The sequence below is a fragment of the Geotrypetes seraphini genome, chromosome 6, assembly GCF_902459505.1.
Source record: "Geotrypetes seraphini chromosome 6, aGeoSer1.1, whole genome shotgun sequence".
NCBI lineage: Eukaryota > Metazoa > Chordata > Amphibia > Gymnophiona > Dermophiidae > Geotrypetes > Geotrypetes seraphini.
Genome location: NC_047089.1, coordinates 173308388 through 173327565, shown reverse-complemented (window position 1 = coordinate 173327565; position 19178 = coordinate 173308388). Strand labels below are relative to the sequence as shown.

General features: G+C 42.6%; 1 protein-coding gene across 6 annotated transcripts in view; it reads left to right on the top strand.

Annotated features, from left to right (window-relative positions):
* TBL1X (transducin beta like 1 X-linked) overlaps positions 1-19178 on the top strand; it is a 499699-nt gene that overhangs the window by 413201 nt on the left and 67320 nt on the right. For 3 of the 6 annotated variants that reach the window (XM_033949446.1, XM_033949448.1, XM_033949447.1), the window contains one exon: positions 13892-14037. In XM_033949446.1, coding sequence (XP_033805337.1) covers positions 13892-14037 — 146 coding nt within the window. The other 3 variants (XM_033949451.1, XM_033949450.1, XM_033949449.1) reach the window with 3 other exon arrangements.

Sequence of the window (19178 nt, the reverse complement as noted above, 5' to 3'; positions counted from 1 at the left end):
TTTGGGTTTGCCACGGACCATGGGAGAAAACCGACTGTCTCCCACAGTCTGAATATAGGGCAGTATAGGTCCAGTAAGCCCAGTAACAGAGGTACTGTATGTACGTCTGTCAGTCTCATCTTTGTTCTTTGATTGGCCCAGTGGGATCAATGTTACAACTTTCAAAAGAACCTGAACAGAAACAAATCGGAGATCACAACTACCGTTATAACCATTGTTAATGGAGGAAAAGATCTTGAAGATCCTTAGTGAGGAAGCTAAAATAATTATACTTCACTCACAATCTTTAGGGTTCAAGTTCTCTTTCTTTGGTCTCAAAAACCTCCATGCTACATTCTTATCACTATAATTGAATTGCTTTTTTTGTCTTCTTTCAAATGTTGCTCTCTCCAAGCCCTAGTATGACCATATTTCTAGAACTTCTTGGGAGGAGGGAGGGGTGGTTCAGATGCGCAACAGCAATCATTCTTCATCTAGAAAAGTCATTCTGTAAAATCTTAGTGGAAACAAAGCCCCAAAGCAACTGTTAGAATCTTACCTAATCCCAGCTCTGCAGCATTTACTCGCTGAACCATGGATCCTAAAAATGGCGTTCTTATTGCAAATGTCAGTGCATGCATGTTGAAATTTGTTACATCCTTGAACAACACAAGCATATGAAAGAAAAAGAGATCATTAAAAAAGAAATATATTATGCAAGATTAGAGGTTTTTGAGACCAATGAAAAAGACTTGGACCCTAAAGATTGTGAGTGAAGTATAATTCAGCTTCTACACTAAGGGTTTCTGAGGTCTTTTTCTCCATTAACAGTGGTTATAATAGTTGTGATCTCTGTTTTGATTCTGATCAGATCTGGTTCTTTTGGTATTTATGTACTGCCCCTTGGCTTATCCTCCACTGGGTCGTTGTTTTGGCTTGCTGCTCCTGATTTGTCATCTGGTGTCTTGTGCTTCTCCATCTGTACCCAGAGTTACCTTGCTTCTGCTTGCCTCTGGATTCTAGTAGCTGACAACCTTTGGTATCTGAGGTGGCGTACCGGTGGGGGGAAGGATGGACCGCCCCGAGTGTATGCCCTAGGGGGGTGCACAGCCAGTAGGGTCCGGAACCTCCTGGGACCTGCACCTCAGCATGGCTGCCAGTCCACCTCTGCGGCCAAGAAAAAGGCTAAAAAGCTGGCGGGAGTGGCGAAAGTGCCCTTTAAGGAACGCCCTCCCAATCTGGCTCTGTCCCACCCCCTTCGTGACACCACCGGACAGCGTTCTCAGCCATTGGTTACCAGTGGGGCTGACGTCAAAGGACCGGCGTTCTCGGCCAGGTGAGGCCAGTGCAGGGGAAGGATTGAAATGCTGCTTCCGTTGCGGGAGGGAGGCGGTTGTCGTATTGATCTCAGACTGACTGTCTTCCCCCCTTTAGCTTGTAATAGGTTAAAATAGGTCCTTTACCGGTCAAAATGGTGAAGGGGTTTGGCAGGAGCCAGGCGCTAAAAGACCTGGTTTTGCCTCCCTGGCGTACATGGTAAAAATCAGAGTAACTTATAGTAGAGTTTGACAGCTGCCATGTGATCGCAGTAACATTGTCTCCCCCTCCCCTTCCTCCCAAAAGGGGTGGGGCAGGTGCAACAGGGAAAACCGTGAAACCCTAAGCAGTTCTTTCACTTTAAAAGGTTTGGGTTGTTTTTTTTTCTTATTGTGGGTGTATGTGCATGTTTTGCAAATTTATTTTCTTCCTTTAACTGATACATTCAAGAAATATTCCAGGAAAAGCAAACACATTTTTGATCTGTTCTTAATCGTTCGACCAAGTCTGGGGTGAAAAAGAAGGCAGGTCTGTACAATCTGTGTTGATACTGCTACTACTTGGTTATTTTGCTTGCAGAAAACAGTGTTCGTTTATTATTGATATAGCAAGTCTCCCTCTTTTTTTTTTTCCTTTGTCTAGAAAAAGATAATTTCAGATCTGTGCAGAGCCATATAAGGCCAGCCTGATTCAGTGGCGTACCAAGGGCGGGGGTCAAAAAATGATGGGCCCCGGGTGTTACATATCCTAGGTATGCCACTGGGTACCTGAATCTTGTTCCTGTTTACTTGATGTTGGATACTAGCCTGGTGGTACAGTGACTTTAAACATACCTTCAGCAATATTTTGTGTCCTATACCCTATCTGTTGCAAGTTTAAGGGTCTCCTATTTCTCCAAGGGTCCAGCTATTTCCCCAAGGCCAGGAGATCCAGTACACATACAGAGCTTATGGAATTTTATCTAACCCCCTGGCATGTGCAAACATATGGTGTGGGGAATAGTTTTGGGGATAGGGAAGCACCAATTGGTATATTTTTGGTGAGGGGACAGATTGTAGGATGGTAGGACAGTTGGGGTAGGGTTTATTTTTTTTCTTGGGGAGGAGCATCATTTTGTAAATTGGTGAAACAGTTGTATGGGGATGTTAGGGATTAGGGTGATTTGTGGGGTTGGTGGGTAGTTGCTGATTTTGGGGGGGGGCAGTATGGTAGTTATGGGGTGGGGCAGTGGGTGAAGGTGGTGGGGTTATGGGTTAGTTTTTTGGTACATAGAACATTGGAGGTGAAACCAACATACACTCATCAAATTTTATTAATCAGACCCAACATGGACCGTGTTTTGGTCAAAGCATGTCTCAAGGGGTCCAACAGATAGGAGATATGATAAAGATTATTAAAAGGCATTTATGAATCTTTTTCAAAGATGAGGAAGCTATACAGCCTCTTCTCTCTGCTATTCGACAAAACCCCTTAATTAACGGTATTCCCTCCTTTGATCGAAACTTTAAATTAGCAGCCTATGCTGATGATGTCTTAATTTTTCTTAGGAACCCTCAATCTTCTCTTCCTCATCTTATACATATCATCAAACAATACTCCCGATTTTACGGATATTCTGTCAATTGGGAGAAATCAGAAATCTTTCCTCTGAATAATAACATTCTTCAATCAGATTTGGCTAACTTTCCATTCACATGGTCTAATGAAGCTGTGAAATACTTGGGGATTTTAATACACAAGGATCCGGTCCTCGCTCAAGATCTTAATATATCTAAAATCAAAAATTTAATTCTTAACACTACATCTCGGTGGTCTCCACTTTATTTGTCTTGGTGGGGTAGGATAGCATCCATCAAAATGACCCTAGCACCTCAAATTAATTACATTCTCTCTATGCTTCCTCTTTTATGCCAGAAATCATTTTTCCATTGGCTAAATAGGAAGCTATCTGAATTTATATGGAACAAGAAAAAACCTCGAATTGCTCTAGCCAAGCTGAAGGCCTCTAAAATTAACGGTGGTCTTAACTTCCCGGATTTCTATCATTATTATATTGCTTCATTAGCTAAATATGGAGCCTACTGGGTTAATGACTCCTTTTCTTAAGACCCTCCTACTTGGTTTGAAATGGAGTGTTTTCTATGCAAACCTCTACACATCTCCTGCTTACTAACGATATCAATACCTAGACATTTGAGAAAGTATTCTCTGTTGAATTCAACGCAGCATGCTCTCCATCATTTAGATAATATAGCTGAGATCTCAATTAGCGTAAGCCCACTCATGTCTCTTTGGAATAATCCCAAAATCCAAAACCATGGCAAATCCCTTTCATGGAAACGGTGGCAGCGAGCAGGTATATGGTTTGCTCATCAATTGTCTACTCTCACTATGTCAATTCCTTTTGATATACTCTGCTCCAAATACCTGTTGCCTTCCTCTGCCTATTCACAGTGGATCTCACTTATTGAAGTGCTGTCTTCTGTGCATATACGGTATGACTTCATGTCTTCCAAAAACACTATCTACCATTGGTCTTTATGGTCTCTATCAAAAGGAAAAGCTATATCTTTTTTCTATAATATTCTGAGAGATCATTTATTCACTTTTTCATATCAATCTATGAAACACTGGGATAATACACTCACCATTCCGCTATATGACATTGATTGGGAACTCATTTGGTCTTCAACAAACCGCCCACTTCGATCTTCTAGAGTTTCACAATCAATGTTCTTTATTATGTGGAATGCAATATGGACCCCATTTCGCATGTGGAAAGCCAACTTAAAACTTGACTCTATTTGCTGGAACTGCTTGAAAGAGGAGGGAACTCTTGATCATATGTTTTTTCATTGTACTTTAGTCCGCTCTTTGTGGACCCAAATTTGGAATACCATACAATCTATCACTAACTGCTCAGAAGAAATTTCTATGGACATTATAATCCTTCGATCTCAACATCCCTGCTTCGCGCAATCAAAATGTCCTCCTAAACTCATTGATACCATGATTGTGACTGCTCTCATGCACATTCTAAAAAATTGGAAATCATTTTCGTTATTAGATTATACGTTTTGGTGGAACTCACTATGTATGTATCATAGACTTGAATCATATGCATATGAGAGTAAAATCACACTCCGAATCTCCATGAATTTAAAAAGCAAGAAATCACCCTGGTCATTTTTAGATTCATATGTATGCTCTGCTTTGTAGACACTCCTGTCTTCCCTTCCTTTTCTCCACCTTTCCTCTTTCTTTCCTTTCTCTTTTTATTTTTACTCTGTCTTCTTTTTCTCATACAGTCTTCACAAACAACTCCATTACTCTGAGCTTTTCTTAATACTATGGTCCTTTATAATTAATTTTATATTTATAGAACATATATATATACAAAACGTTATCTTATTCTTATGTATTTGAATTGCTCTTTGTATTTTTCAAAATACTCAATAAAAATTTATTTAACTTAACAAAAAAAACAAAAAAAAAAGGAAGCTATTCAGCAGTGGTCTCAAACTCGTGGCCCGGGGATCACATACAGGTACTATTTTGAGGCCCTCGGTATGTTTATCATAATCACAAAAGTAAAATAAAAGTTTCTTGATCATATGTCTCTTTAGCTATAAATGACAATATTATTATTAAGACTTAGCCGAAAAGAAAGATTTATAAACTATAAAGAGTTTTACCTCATGCAAAAAGTTTCATTTCTTTAATAAGACATTAATTATATTTTTCTGAGGCCCTCCAAGTACCTACAAATCCAAAATGTGGCCCTGCAAAGGGTTTGAGTTTGAGACCACTGCTATACAGTGAGAGGACATGAAATAAAATTGCAATGAGGGAAACATTTTCATGGATAGGGTAATGGATGCCTAGAATGTGTTCCCATTGAAGGTGGTGGGAATGAAAACAGTAACGGAATTCAAAAAGGCTTGAGATGAGAGGAAGGGAAGAGGGAAGGGATTTTTGGATTTAGCGCATACCTTTTTCAGTTGTATCTCAAAGTGAGTTACGCTCAGCTGCACTAGGTATTTTCTTGTCCCTGGAGGGCTTACAATCTAAGCTTTTGTATCTGAGACAGTATAGGATTAAGTGATTTGATATCAGTGGGATCGGAATCTTGGTTTTCCTGCTCCAGTTTTGGAGGATGTCCTTTAGGCCTGTCGAGAATTTCCTTTTTGAGGACTTCTTGGCTAGAGTGGCTTTGTAGTAATGTTTATTTAAAATTAATTAAGAACGTAAGAGCATAAGAATAGCCTTACTGGATCAGACCAATGGTCCATCAAGCCCAGTAGCCCATTCTCACAGTGGCCAATCCAGGTCATTAGTACCTGGCCAAAACCCAAGTTGTAGCAATATTCCATGCTACCGATACAGGGCAAGCAGTGGCTTCCCCCGTCTCTTTCTCAATAACAGACTATGGACTTTTCCTCCAGGAACTTGTCCAAACCTTTCTTAAAACCAGCTACGCTATCCGCTCTTACCATATCCTCTGGCAACACGTTCCAGAGCTTAACTATTCTCCGAGTGAAAAAAAATTTCCCCCAATTAGTTTTAAAAGTATTTCCCTGTAACTTCTTTGACTATTCCCTAGTCTTTGTAATTTTTGACAGGGCCATGAAAACAAACAAACAAGCAATGGAAGAAAGCAGCACATAGAGATTCTGATGCAGCTCTAGTGACCCCCAAGAGTCTGCTCCTTATCGTCAACCTTCCCCCTCACTGAAGGCAGAGAAAGATGCCAGATTCTACCCTGATCGCTCAACATTGCAAGTGAATTGTACAACCCTTGGTCGGTGCTTTTCTCTCTTACTCTCTCTCCTTCCTGGAACAAAAGCTTATGGGCAGGCCAGAAGCACCACCTAAGGAAAGTTTTTTTTCAGTAATACCATGTTGAGGGGTATATGCTCAGGCAAGTTGTTTGTTTTCTTTAGCAGTGTTGCTCTTGGTACGTAACACAAAGTATTCCACTTCATGTATGCTGCATTGTTTAATGTGCACTATTTTCAGGACATGCATATCTGAGTAGATAGTATGCACTCTTTTTCTTATCATGCATTAAGGCTTAAGGAGGGATGCTTTGCAGAAAAAAAGTCAGAAAATGAAATGGGAAGGATTGACTGCAAGCATTAGTCTCCCTGAACTATGACCAAAACTGGGCAGGGCCATAGATGAACAATATCTAGATCTTATGTCCAGACTCCAAGAGTAGCAGGCACTGTTCCAGTTGTGATGACAGAAAACAGAGCCTAGTGGTGAGCGTCATTTGATTGAGGTAGATTTTCAGGACTTAGTCACCTCTGGTGAACTGTTGCCAGCTCAGCCTCTGGGTCAACAGCTATCTCCTTCCACTTGAGAAGTTTGGATTCAGTGGGAAGGTGATTTTCCAGGATCTTCTGTCCCATGTTATGGAATACTCTGGGCCATGGAGAGGCGAAGTGGCTCTGATGGTGGAAGTATCTCCTTTGGGGTTTGTTTCTCCTGATTTCCTGATGTGACTATATCAGGCTTATCAGTCTTGGGATCAGGGACCAAGGCATAATCAGCTTCAGCTGTACAAGGAGCTCAGCAATCATCCCTAATCAAACAAACTCCTTTCAGCTGGCCTCTGGCACCAATGAGGATAAGCCAAATGCTGACAGTGAGGAACTGGTCTTGGTGATGACAGGGAGAAGAAAGGCAACTATTCAGTTAGACTCGTGAGGAAAAAAGAGTTCTATGATCTTATTAATAAGTTAATGATGACCATACTGAGGTTGTTTAAGCACAAACAGGAATCTCTATGACAGAAGAATCCCATTCTGGTCAGCATTTCTCGACCAACAAAATATTTTCTTTCACTAGTTGGTAACCATTGCTCTAGATATTCAGGGATATTCATGATAGAAGACAGGCTTTAAAATGGTCACCAATCATTGAGGAGACAAGCCTTGACTTCCACCAAACTATTTGTGGAGACTATATTGCCTGGGTTCTGCAGCATTGATTTCAGCAGGCTCTGGCCAGAGGATTCTCATAAGGACCCAAGCTGGAATCAGTAGTAGCATTTTCCACAGATGCTCAATATGATCAAATTCCATTAGTGGCCAGAATTATGGCCTAAGTGGTCACTGGATGAAGGATCTTTGGCTAAGATGCCGATTGGTGGATGGGTGTTAAAAACTTATACCAGTACATTTTAAGGCTTGAGAGGGCTTAGGCAGCACATCCTGGGAGCCAGATGGAAAGTCCAGAAAACAATCTTGGATGCTCAGGGACAAATAGTCCCATAGAGAGAAGCAGATACCTTGAAAGGGGACAATTCTTTTGTGACTTAGTAAAGTGATCCAAAACCAGATTCTCTCTCCCTAGTGGGCTTATGTTGGGGCCAGTTGACTGTTATCCGGGCAGTTTTCTTCGGTCTTTCCTCACATTTTTGGAGACCAATAATATGCCTCTGAGCTGTTGGCCCAAATCTACAAAGTGTTCTTGGCTTCCCACTGCAATACTCCAGAAAAAGTAGCAGTACCACAGGTGGCCCTCCTTTTGTCTCTGCAATTTGCATGCAATAGTGCCAGAGTCCAAAAGAAGAAGGGGGAGATATTCCCTGTATATCATGGAGGACTCCTCTCAGCACATCTTGGACTTGAATAAAGTTCATGTTTCTGTCAGCATTCTGAAGTTTCAATTATGATGCCTGTCTGGCCAGGAAAGTTCTTAATCATCCTGGACCTATCATAAGCCTACTTAAATATAACTAAGCTCTGGAATTTTTTTTCCAAAGAATGTGGTAGAAGCGTTTACAAACAGTTTGGACAAATTCCTGGAAGAAAAGTCTATAAATCATTGGGGGAAATCCACTGCTTATTCCAAGGATAAGCAATACTGTCTATTACTGTTTTGGGATCTTGCCAGGTACTTGTGACCTCAATTGGCAATTGCTGGAAAACAGAATACTGAGCTTGATTGACCTTTTATCTGTCCCAGTATGGTAATGCCTATATATTCCCTTCAGACCACACTTGAGAAATTTCTTGAGAGAGAGACCAAGAGAACAGAAGTTGCATAACTTTCTAGAATAAAAAAAGGAATGTTTGTATGTCAACAATAGACAAAAGGCTTTGCCATGGAAAGTGTAATACTGTGCCAGTACATACTGTATAATGGATGGAGCAAGAATTTGTCATGCCTTCCCATGCTGGAGGGAGGCTATATTCCCACTGGCAGGACTCAAGGAACAGTTGTTATTAGGTAAGGGATAATTGTACCTTCTCTCATGTTTTAAATATAGTTGTAAGACGAAATACTATCTTGACAATAATCTCTTAAATGAAGTGATCATAACATAACCAATTGCTGTGAATGGGTGAAAGAGAAATAAATAGATCTTAAAGAAATAATTTTGCTGTTGCTACTTTTTGTTTGCCTGTTCTTTGACCCACAAAATGTTTGCTTTTGCTGTTGCTATTTTTAACCTCTAATGCTTCTGGAGCAGTTTGATCATACAATCTACAGTACCATCTTCCTTTAATGGCCTATTTAGATGCAGCAGGGGGGTCACTAAAGGTTGTGATGAAGAGATTGTAGTTCAAACAGGACAGTGAAAGCAGAAAGAAAGAGGGGGAACATAAACCCCAGGCATATAGGTAAACTTGCAGGAAAAGCTGGACTGGTAGCACCAAGAATTAACTCATTTTCACTCGTACATAACATATGTTTGTGTTGAAAATACTTCTGTTGTAGTCTACTCCATTATAGCAGAGACCATTTAAATAAAAGCATGACTCTCAGTTAATCTGCATCTCCTATGTCTCCCCCCCACCCCCATACTCACAGCATCCTGTTTTCAATAGTGGCCAATCCAGGTCACAAGTACCTGGCAAAAACCCAAATAGTAGTAACATCCATGCTATCAATCCCAAGGCAAGCAATGGCTTCCCTCATGTTTATCTCAATAGGAGACTATGGACTCTTCCTCCAGGAACTTGTTCAAATCTTTTTTTTAAACTCAGCTACACTAACCACTGTTACCACTTCCTCTGGCAATAAAATTCAGAGCTTTGTTAAGTGAAAAACAATCCTATTTGTTTTAAAAATACATATTAAGAATTAATTCTGTCTGTTTCTAATTGTCCTGATTTGTTTTAACATTAAGTAATCATTTTGTAAACCGTTTTGATATAAAGCAGTATAGAAATATTTAAAATAAATAAAAATAACTTCATTAAGTGTCCCTTAGTCTTTGTACTTTTATATATATACTAGTTTTTTAGCCCGTTACATTAACGGGTGCTAGAATAAATGTGTAGACTTAGGCATTTCTTTCTTTCTTTCTTTCTGTCTCTTTCCCTGGCCCCCTGTCTGTCTTTCTTCCACTGTTTCAAAACAATAGTTTCTATGCTTCTCCTATTTTTGGTATTAGAAGTTCTTGCAAAATATTTTTTTCTTCTCTTTTCACGTAGTACAGTAGTGCTACTCCTTAGGACGCTCCACACGGTCAGTGCAGCAACAGAAAGAAAGACATACAGGGGGAGAGAGAGAAAGAAAGAAAGGAAGGGAGAGCAATAGAAAGAAAGACAGACAGGGGACCAGGGAAAGAGACAGAAAGAAAGACAGAGCCTCAAAATAGACCTGGTGGGTCGCGAGTTTGAGACCACTGATCTATAGCAACAGATGATCATAGTAAAGAAGCACCTTATGCCTGGCCTTTTAAGTTTTCTGTGGATATGATACATTATTGCTAATGTAATAAAAATAATTTTTAAAAAAACAATCGGTTCCCCGAGTCATTCGTAGCCTGAGCCAGAGCCAATGCACCAACCCAGAAGAAATGGCATCCTTGAAAGGTCTCTGGCCTCGAGAGACCATCCCCCCTCCCCCACCCCCACACATTCGCGTTCCGTTATCTGATCCGCTGCTGGTCCCCTTTCAGTGAAAGCCACGCCATCCTGGATATTAAGAGACACATGTTCTTCCCTGTCCTCTCTCCCTCACACAGTTAAGTTAATTAGCCACATGTCTGTTCAGTCTGTGCAGACAGGTGTTTTTTGTGTGTGAGGATGGAGTAAGCAGCCCACAGTGAACTGTTTCAGGCCTAGGGCAGTTGGTAGCAATGTAGCACCTTTCTAGCCACCAATGCTGACAGCCCCTGTACATGAACTGAGTATGTGCAAGATTGTCAATATTAGTGGTTGGAAGAGTACCACCAACTGCCCTGGGTCCAGAGAGGATTCTTCAGCTGTCAGTCAAAGGATTGAAGGGGGGGGGGGTGTTAGTGGGTGGAGATCCATGCCACACCCCGCGTTCCGTTACCTGAGCCGCTGCTGGTCCCCTTTCAGCGAAAGCCACGCCGTCCATCACCTCACGCAGCACGAGCAGAGGGGGGTAAGGTCCCTCGCGGCACTGGGGTGGGCGGGGCTGCACTCGCACCTCTCCCGCACTGGTTAAAGGCTCGCGATGGACACGGCCGTTGCTCGGGGCGCCTGGAATTCCCGCGCGGAACGAAGAGCTTCAGGAGACCCTTGCTCAAGGGAAACGGTGGGTGAGTGAGAGGCGGCGCTACCCCTATCCACCCCTTGAGGAGGTAAGCCCGGCCGTCCCCGCTACCAGGTGCCCAGCATGCTTCATGGAGAGGTGGCTCCCTTCGCGGGGGCAGGGCGAATGCTGAACAGAGCACGTGAGGCGGGCGGCTACACGGATCATCGGGGATTTTGGAGCTGGAGCTGCCGTGCGAGCTGCCGGAGGGGGTGGCGGCGGGTGTGCAGTGGCGCTGCTGTTGGTGTCAGTGCTCGCCGCCTTCTCTGACCTTTACCGGGCCCTTTGAAAGCAGCGCTAGGTGGAGAGCAGGGAGGCTGTTGTGAGGTAATACGCGCGCATGCGCACTCGTGCGGCCACATCCCGACAGAAAAGGAATCAGGGAACACGCGTCGCGAGTGCACATGCGCGGGCTAGCATTTTATTATTTAAGATATATATATATATATATATATCTTTATTATTGCTTTTCCAAACTATCAACAGTGCATTTACAATTACACGGACATATGATAAATCCAGATAAAACACTTTCAACTTTCGATAAACCATAAGCAATCATTTTTACCCCTCCCGTCCTTCCACCCAAATAACTAACTATAAATTCCATCAATAACCTCCCCCCCCCCCCGTTAACTTCTGCAAAACTCAAAGAAACCCCCCTTCCTCCCACCCCTTGGATGTATAAGTTATAATCGTTAAGTTATTATCAATTCACTTTTACCCATTCCATACCACTCAGAATTTTGCAGACCTCAATCATTTCCCCTCAGTTGCCTCTTTTTCAAGTTGAAGAGCCCTAACCTCTTTAGTCTCTCCTCAAATAAGAGGAATTCTATTCCCTTTATCATTTTGGTCATTTTTCTTTGAACCTTTGAAAATAGTCTACTGGTGTGTGGCCACAAAAGTACCAGAAAACTCTGGCCAGGATTTTGGAAAAACCCACATTAAAAAGTGATGGTCTGCTAATGCAGATGTTTTGATACCGAATCTAAAAACCCGAGACATTAAACTAAACTAAACTAAACCTTAAGTTTGTATACCGCATCATCTCCATAAAGTTAGAGCTTGGCACAGTTTACATTAAATTCAATAAATGAGGGCAGGACATAATATGAAATTAGAGGTTATGAAGAGGATAGCTAGCTTTACATTTTAAATAGATAGCTTTACGTTTTGGAGAAAAGCCAGGCTTTCTGATGCTTTCGGAATAATTGGAATGAGCCTAGGTTCCGCAGCGGGGCAGGAAGGTTATTCCAAATCTCAGTGAATTTGAAGAAAAGGGATTTCCCTAATTTACCTGCATACATGACGCCTTTAACGAGGGGAAAGATAGTTTGAGTTTGTGGGCGTATCTGGTAGTGTCAGGTCTCGAAGAATTCCAGGATAGTGGAATTAGGGGAGGAAGAATGCCATGTAGGATCTTGAATATTAGGCAGGTACATTTAAAGTGAATCCTAGAAATCACTGAAAGCCAGTGAAGTTTTGACAGAAGCGGGGAAACATGGTCAAATCATTCTTAAAAAATCATGCATGCAAATAAGATCGGCGGACAGCAGCAAAGATTTCCTACATTTGCATATGCCCATCGCTGATGCCCACTCTCTCCTGCTGCACTAAATAAAAGAAATCCTGCCCTAAACTGACCACCCCCCACCCGCAGCAGGAGAGATACCCACTCTCTCTCCTACTGCACATTACCTGACCTGACCACCCCTCCAGCAGCAAGAGAGGTGCCCAGTCTCTCTTGCTGCACTAAATTAAAATATCCGGCTGCGACCAGGCCCCCCCCCCCTCCACTGGCAGCAGGAGAGATTTCCACTCTCTCATGATGCACTAAACTACTCTCTGCGACCCGATCCAACGGCTCCCCCACTAGTAGTGACCCCCCTACCCCATCTCCACCGCACCCCTCCCCCTTACTTAACAGATGAGCCGGACAGAGGTGGACATCCTCATCGCAGTTGCTGGGTCAACTTCTAAAATGAGTATTCCCCTCCCCAGTGCATTTTGGGATGCACTAGGAAGGGACTTGAGGTTCTGATTGGCCCAGGGTGTTTAAGGCTCCTCCTATGGGAAGGGCCTTAAACAACTTGGGCCAATCAGAGCCTCAGGCCCCTCCTCGGATGCATCGGGTAGGGTCCTAGGGCTCTTATTAGCCCAGATACCCAATAGGCAGGGCCTTAGATATCAGGTCCAATCAGAGCCTTAGGACCCTTCCCAATGCATCCGGGGAGGGGCCTGAGGCTCTGATTGACCCATGTTGTTTAAGGCCCACAGAGGGTGGGCATCTCTCCTGCTGCCGGTGGAGGGGAGGGGCTGTGTTTGGGTCAGGTCGTGGCTAGATTTTTTTTTATTTAGTAAAGCAGGAAAGAGTGGGCATCACTCCCACTCCATCACAACATAGGGCTTTCTAGCAGTCTCTGACACTGACCGGTAACCCTGGACCAGTCGCTTTTTTTCTCGCCAAAAGCTGATATGCTTTTTGAAAATGGCTCGGCTTTTTAAAAAAATCCACCAGAAGGCTCATTTCAATGTTGACGAGCCCATTTGCATGTCAGTGTCAGAGACTGCTAGAAACCTCGCTAAAGACAGAGATAATCCATTTTGATAATCCACCACTAAGCTGCGTACAGGCTAAACCGCCGGAAAACAGTTTAGCGACAGCATTAAACTTTTAGGAATCTTGCCCTCTGTGTTTAGATGGGCTACTAAAAATTGCCCCCTCCCCTCATTTGCTTTTGCAAATGCCAACATGTGAGTTGGGTGCTGGATGTTTGCAGGGCTAATGCTAAACATTGGGAAAGCTGGGTATGGACTTGGAAGAAAAGAAGGGAAAAAGTGTGATTTAATATAATCATTATCTTTTAAATGTTTTCAGTTTCCTACCGTGCTATTGGAATATTTGAATTACCCTGCATTTCCGGTATATCAAATTTATATATTTAAACAGAACGAAAAATGGAACAAAAGGTCCGGTCTTACAATCTGGGTCTCACTTGATTTAACATGGGTGCTGAGAATATAAGAGTCTAGGTATCTATCCATGGCTGCCTCTCTTCTTGTTTTCCAGGTTTCACTCATTCTGCCTTTACATTCGGTATTGAAAGTCACATCAGCCAGTCCAACATCAACGGAACACTAGTGCCACCTGCTGCCCTGATTTCCATTCTCCAGAAAGGCCTACAGTACGTAGAGGCCGAGATCAGCATCAATGAAGTACGTACCTTGTAGCCACCATAGCTGCCAATGTTCTAAAATAGCGGGGGTGCCAAACACAGTACAAATTACCCCTTCCGATATTAGGGGTGCTCGGCACCCACTAGGATCAACAAAGCTGGCTCCTATGGCAAATAAAAATGGAGGAAGCTTTGTTGATACCACCAGGTTGGCTGATTATTTTGAAGACTCCAAAGGATTTTGTTAAATTACTGTAGAAAATCCAAAAGCATTTTCCTAAAAAAAAAAAAAAAAAAGTTCAAGTCAAATGTTTAAAGCGATTTAACCAGCCAGGATTGGCTCTTGGCCAGTTAAATAGCCTGTTCAAGGCTAAATAGTCAATTTCAATGGTATTTAACTGATTAGTATTGCAGAAAATTTCCAGTTAGTGCCTATGGCTAAATTGGCTATTTTAGAGTACAGCCAGCACTTGGCCAGTTAAGTGCTGAAATTCAGCACTTCTTTGGCCAGGATAATCTTTATGTGGTGCTCCTTAGCCGGATAAGTGCTGATTATCATATTTAACTGGATATTTTTTAGCCAGCTTCACAAACCCAGAAATTCAATGCATTATGCCGGTTCCAGCCATAAGAACATAAGAATTGCCACTGCTGGGTCAGACCCGGGGTCCATCGTGCACAGCAAGTCTGCTCACGTGGCGGCCCTCTGGTCAAAGATCAGCTCCCTAACTGAGACTAGACCTACCTGCGTACGTTCTAGTTCCAAAGGATGCTTTCAGAATGAATATTTAAAGCTGTAATAACACCATTTTGGAAGCGTCATGTCTGTTTCTCTTTTATCAGCGTGATTGGTTGATCCCTGGAGCAGGGGTTGTCTCCTGAAATGCAGTCCAGGTTGGACCTTGCATACTGTATATAGGAGAAAGATTTTGAATAAGTCTTTTGTATGAAACTGGTGACAAGGAACTCTAGTCGGAAAATAACATCATGAAAGTGACTCAAACCGGTTTAAAACTAGAACGAGAACTGCCTAATTTCCAAGAAAAAAAGTAAACTTTTTATCGCTCCTCAAAATGTTTTGATTAGTGTTGTGGGAAACATTTAACTACACGTACTTTATCATTGGTATTTCAAAAGTATAAAAACTTATTTTATTGATTTATTTAATTCGTTTTCTAGCTCATTGTCCCCAAAGAGCTCAGAACGGGTTACAGGTTTAACATACATAATTTCTGTATAAGTTTTCTACACAAGTTTTTATCCTATCTTGATACATGCTAGGGGCTAATCCAGTTTACTGGTTACAATTTGCTATGGTTGTCCTTATGATGTAAAGTTTCCAGTAACAGTTATACCTAATTTGACACACAGAAAGTTACAGTTATAAGATACAAGTTATCCTTATGTGACACATACTGGTTCTGGTACCAGTATACACTTCTCCCTCGTTATTCGCGGGGGATTCGGGCAGAGCCAGACTGCGAATGGTGAAAAACCGCGATTATCCGGCTCTGACCCACCCCACTTCCCTGCCACCTTCCCAGCCTTACCTGGTGGTCTAGAAGGCTTTCGGTGCAGGAGCGATCTTCCTACGCTCCTGCCCCGTGCATATCGTCATGAGGAAATGGCTGCTGTGAGTTCCCGTAGTCTCTCGAGACTACGACGGGAACTCCCACAGCCATTTCCTCATGGCGATCTGCACGGGGCAGGAGCGTAGGAAGATTGCTCCTGCCCCGAAAGCCTGCTAGACCACCAGGTAAGGCCGGGAAGGAGGCAGGGAGGTAAAAAATATGTTTTTTTAAATTTTCCCCCTCCCCAGAAAAAAAATTGCGATTATGTGAAATCACGAGTGCAGAAACCGCGAATGGGGAGGGGAAAGTGTACATCTCTTTGTAGTCTATTGGTCAAGGGTAGGGGTTTAGGTGAGGAGGTATGATTTTATGGCTTTTCTAAGGCTGAGGAGTCCTTCGAGGGATCTGATCGGCGGGGGCATTTACCACGGCAGCATCACTGCTGCAGCTCGGTAAATAGGGGCAGTTAACATGCGTTATACACGAAGAGGGAAATTCTGGTAAGAGCCGTCAAAAAGTTAGATGCCGGTAGGCACCTAGATCTCACCTGCCGGCGCCCAACTTAATTGTTTTACTTGGCCTTAAGTGGCTCAATAATTGATTGTGCCATTAAAAGCCAATTTAAAAAAAACCAAACAAACCTAGGTGCCTTCTAGGACTGATAGCTAACACCCAGGCGCTCAGTGGTGCCACACACCTAAGTAGGTGTGTTTAGGGGTGGAGTCGGCCTTAGGCATCGCTAAACGCCGCTATCCACCATTCTACAATGAACTTAGGCACCGGAAATGTAGGCCTTTAAAACCCTGGCCTACATTACCAGTGAATCATTAGGCATCGGTAGCCAAGATTCTCTAAGGGCTCCTTTTACGAAGGCGCGTTAGGGCCTTAACGCGCGGAATAGCGTGCACTAAAATGCCACGCGTGCTAGCCGCTACTGCCTCCTCTTGAGCAGGCGGTAGTTTTTCGGCTAGCACGCGCTAAAAACGCTAGCACACCTTTGTAAAAGTGTCACCTGAACATGATTGGAACAGGGCAGATGCCATTTTTCTAGGCACCACTTATAGAATCAGTTCCTAAAAGCCCATAGGTATAAAATGGGACTTAGACATTAGCATGTGCTAATTCCCTTTGGCACTAGTTGATCAAAAGACACAGCCAGAAATAGTAACCAAGGTTGAAGGTGCAATTCACATCTCCAAATAGCTGAAACATGGGTGCAGATTGCCATCCAAAACGACCGAATCTTGGGACATGTCCAAAATAAATGTCGAAGAGTTACATGAGGCTGGAGACATTTAAGACATTGATACTGAAGTACAAATGTTCTCCTTATAGGCACGAACAGGTTAAATTTACAGTATAATTCATCTCATAATCTATAGTATTGGGAGAAAGTTTTTGATACTGAAACATTCCAAGTGTTAAGTACATCCCCCTGTATTTTGCAAACTTATTTTTCGCTCCATAAGACGCACCCTAGATTTAGAGTAGGAACAAGAAAAAAAACATTCTGAACCAAATTGTGTACTGATATACCAGGCTCTGCACCCAGCCCCCCTCACTCCCTGCCAGGCTCTGCACCCAACCCCACACTCCTTGCTAGGCTCTGCACCCTGTCTCCCCTTCCCTGCCAGGCTATTCCTTTCATTTTTCATATACACACAGCAGATATAAATTCTCAAAACGGAAACATTTTGATCACTAAATTGAAAATAAAATAATTTTTCCTACCATTGTTGTCTGGTGATTTCATGAGTCTCCTTCCTTTCTTTCTTCATTCAGGTCCAACAATTATCCCTTTCTATTATCTCCCTCCCATGTCCCAAGTTCATGCCCCCTCCCCCTCACTGCTTTCCAGCCTTTGTCCTTCGTCCTCCCTGCCATGCCGGAGCCTGCCTTCCTCCCTCCCTCCCTGCTTCACCGAAGCCTGCCTACCCGCCACCAATTCCTCCTCTGCCTCTGGTCTGCCACCGCCACTGCTGCGCCCCAACTCTGGGAAGGGAAGGGCCAGCATGCAGCGATTACACGTCGTCGTCGTCGTCGTCAGCCTTCCCCTGACGTCAGAACTGGCGGCGAGCAGGGAGCAACGGCGGTGATCAAGTGCAGTGAAATAGGCAGGCAGGCGGGGAGTAGCGGCGGGGATGGGCAACAGTCAGCCCGCGTACCCCCAACGAGTGGGACTTTTTTTTTTTCATTTTAATTCATTTTGAAAATAATATCAAGCAGTTTACACTTGGTTAGGAAACACGAAGAAAATTATACAATAATAATATCATTTCATAAAGAAGTGTTAAATACAGAGACATCTTCTTCTTAGACCCCAAAATCAAAAGGGCAGTGAGTGTCTGTCAAAACTATAGGACTTCTATAATTAACTCATAAAGCAAAGTAACAAGAATTGGCTTTACGGAATAACTCCTCCCATACTGCAATACCCATTATTCCCTGACGATCTTCTTCAAGTCTAGAAAGTTCCTGAGGTGTTCTGGAACAAAAAAGGTATATTTTGTCCCTAAATATTTTATAAGACATTTACAGGGATAAGTCAATTGGAAAATGGCTCCGAGATCTTTTGTTTCTTGTCTCATTAGAAGAAACAGCTTTCTCCCCTCTTGTGTCTCTTTATTAACATCAGGATAAATCCAAAGAGTGGGACATTTTAAAAAGGTATGACAGGGTAGGTGGGGGTGTTTTAAAAAAAAAGTTATCTTCTCTTCATAAGACGCACCAAAATTTCCACCCAATTTTGGGTGGAAAAAAGTGCATCTTATGAAGCGAAAAATATGGTAAGTCATGTGCCCATTTGGGGCCCATCCCATTTTTATTTATCTCACCTATCTACTGCTGCAGAAATTTATGGTAGTATCGCAGTGGTGTCTGCACCTGTGCTGTCAGGCAAAAAAACATCAATAAATATCTCCTGTGTAATCTCTGCTAGAGAACAAGATGATAAAGATGAAACAAAGTAGTGCAATTGAAGATAGCTATACCTGTTTTTGGGGGTCAAGCCTTCCTTCGTTTGTAAGTCTATAAAAGATTTCATCTTACTTGAAAGAGATAATTCAAACCTCTCAGCAACCAGTCATGAAAGGTTTTATGAATGTGGCCAGACAAAAAAAATCTTTATTACCATGTATTGGCGAATATGGGGATACTTTTAGAGGATAATTTAAATAATTTACAAACTCCTCCCTAAGGCCAGTCAACCCCTCAGGCACTTTCTTAGTATATTATTTGTAACTAAAATGGTATGGAGAAAAAAAAATGAATTTTTCTACTTCTGGAGCTGAAAACTAAATAGTACAGTGAAACAAATCATTAATATGTCTCATCTGGCAAGCTTGTGCAAGCTGCCTAATACTTAAAGAATCCTGGGGAGCAGAGCAGCAGTAAGAAGAAGTCTCGCTTTCCTACCATTTCACAAATATTTGAGTAAGTTCTTACATAATGCTGCTAATATTTGGGGTTTTGCCAGGTATTTGTGACTTGGATTGGCCTCCGTGAAGATGGGATACTGGGCTAAATAGCCTCACTGGTCTGACCCAGTAAGGCTATTCTTATGTTAATAATAATAATAATTTTATTTCTTATATACCGCCAAAGCCATGGA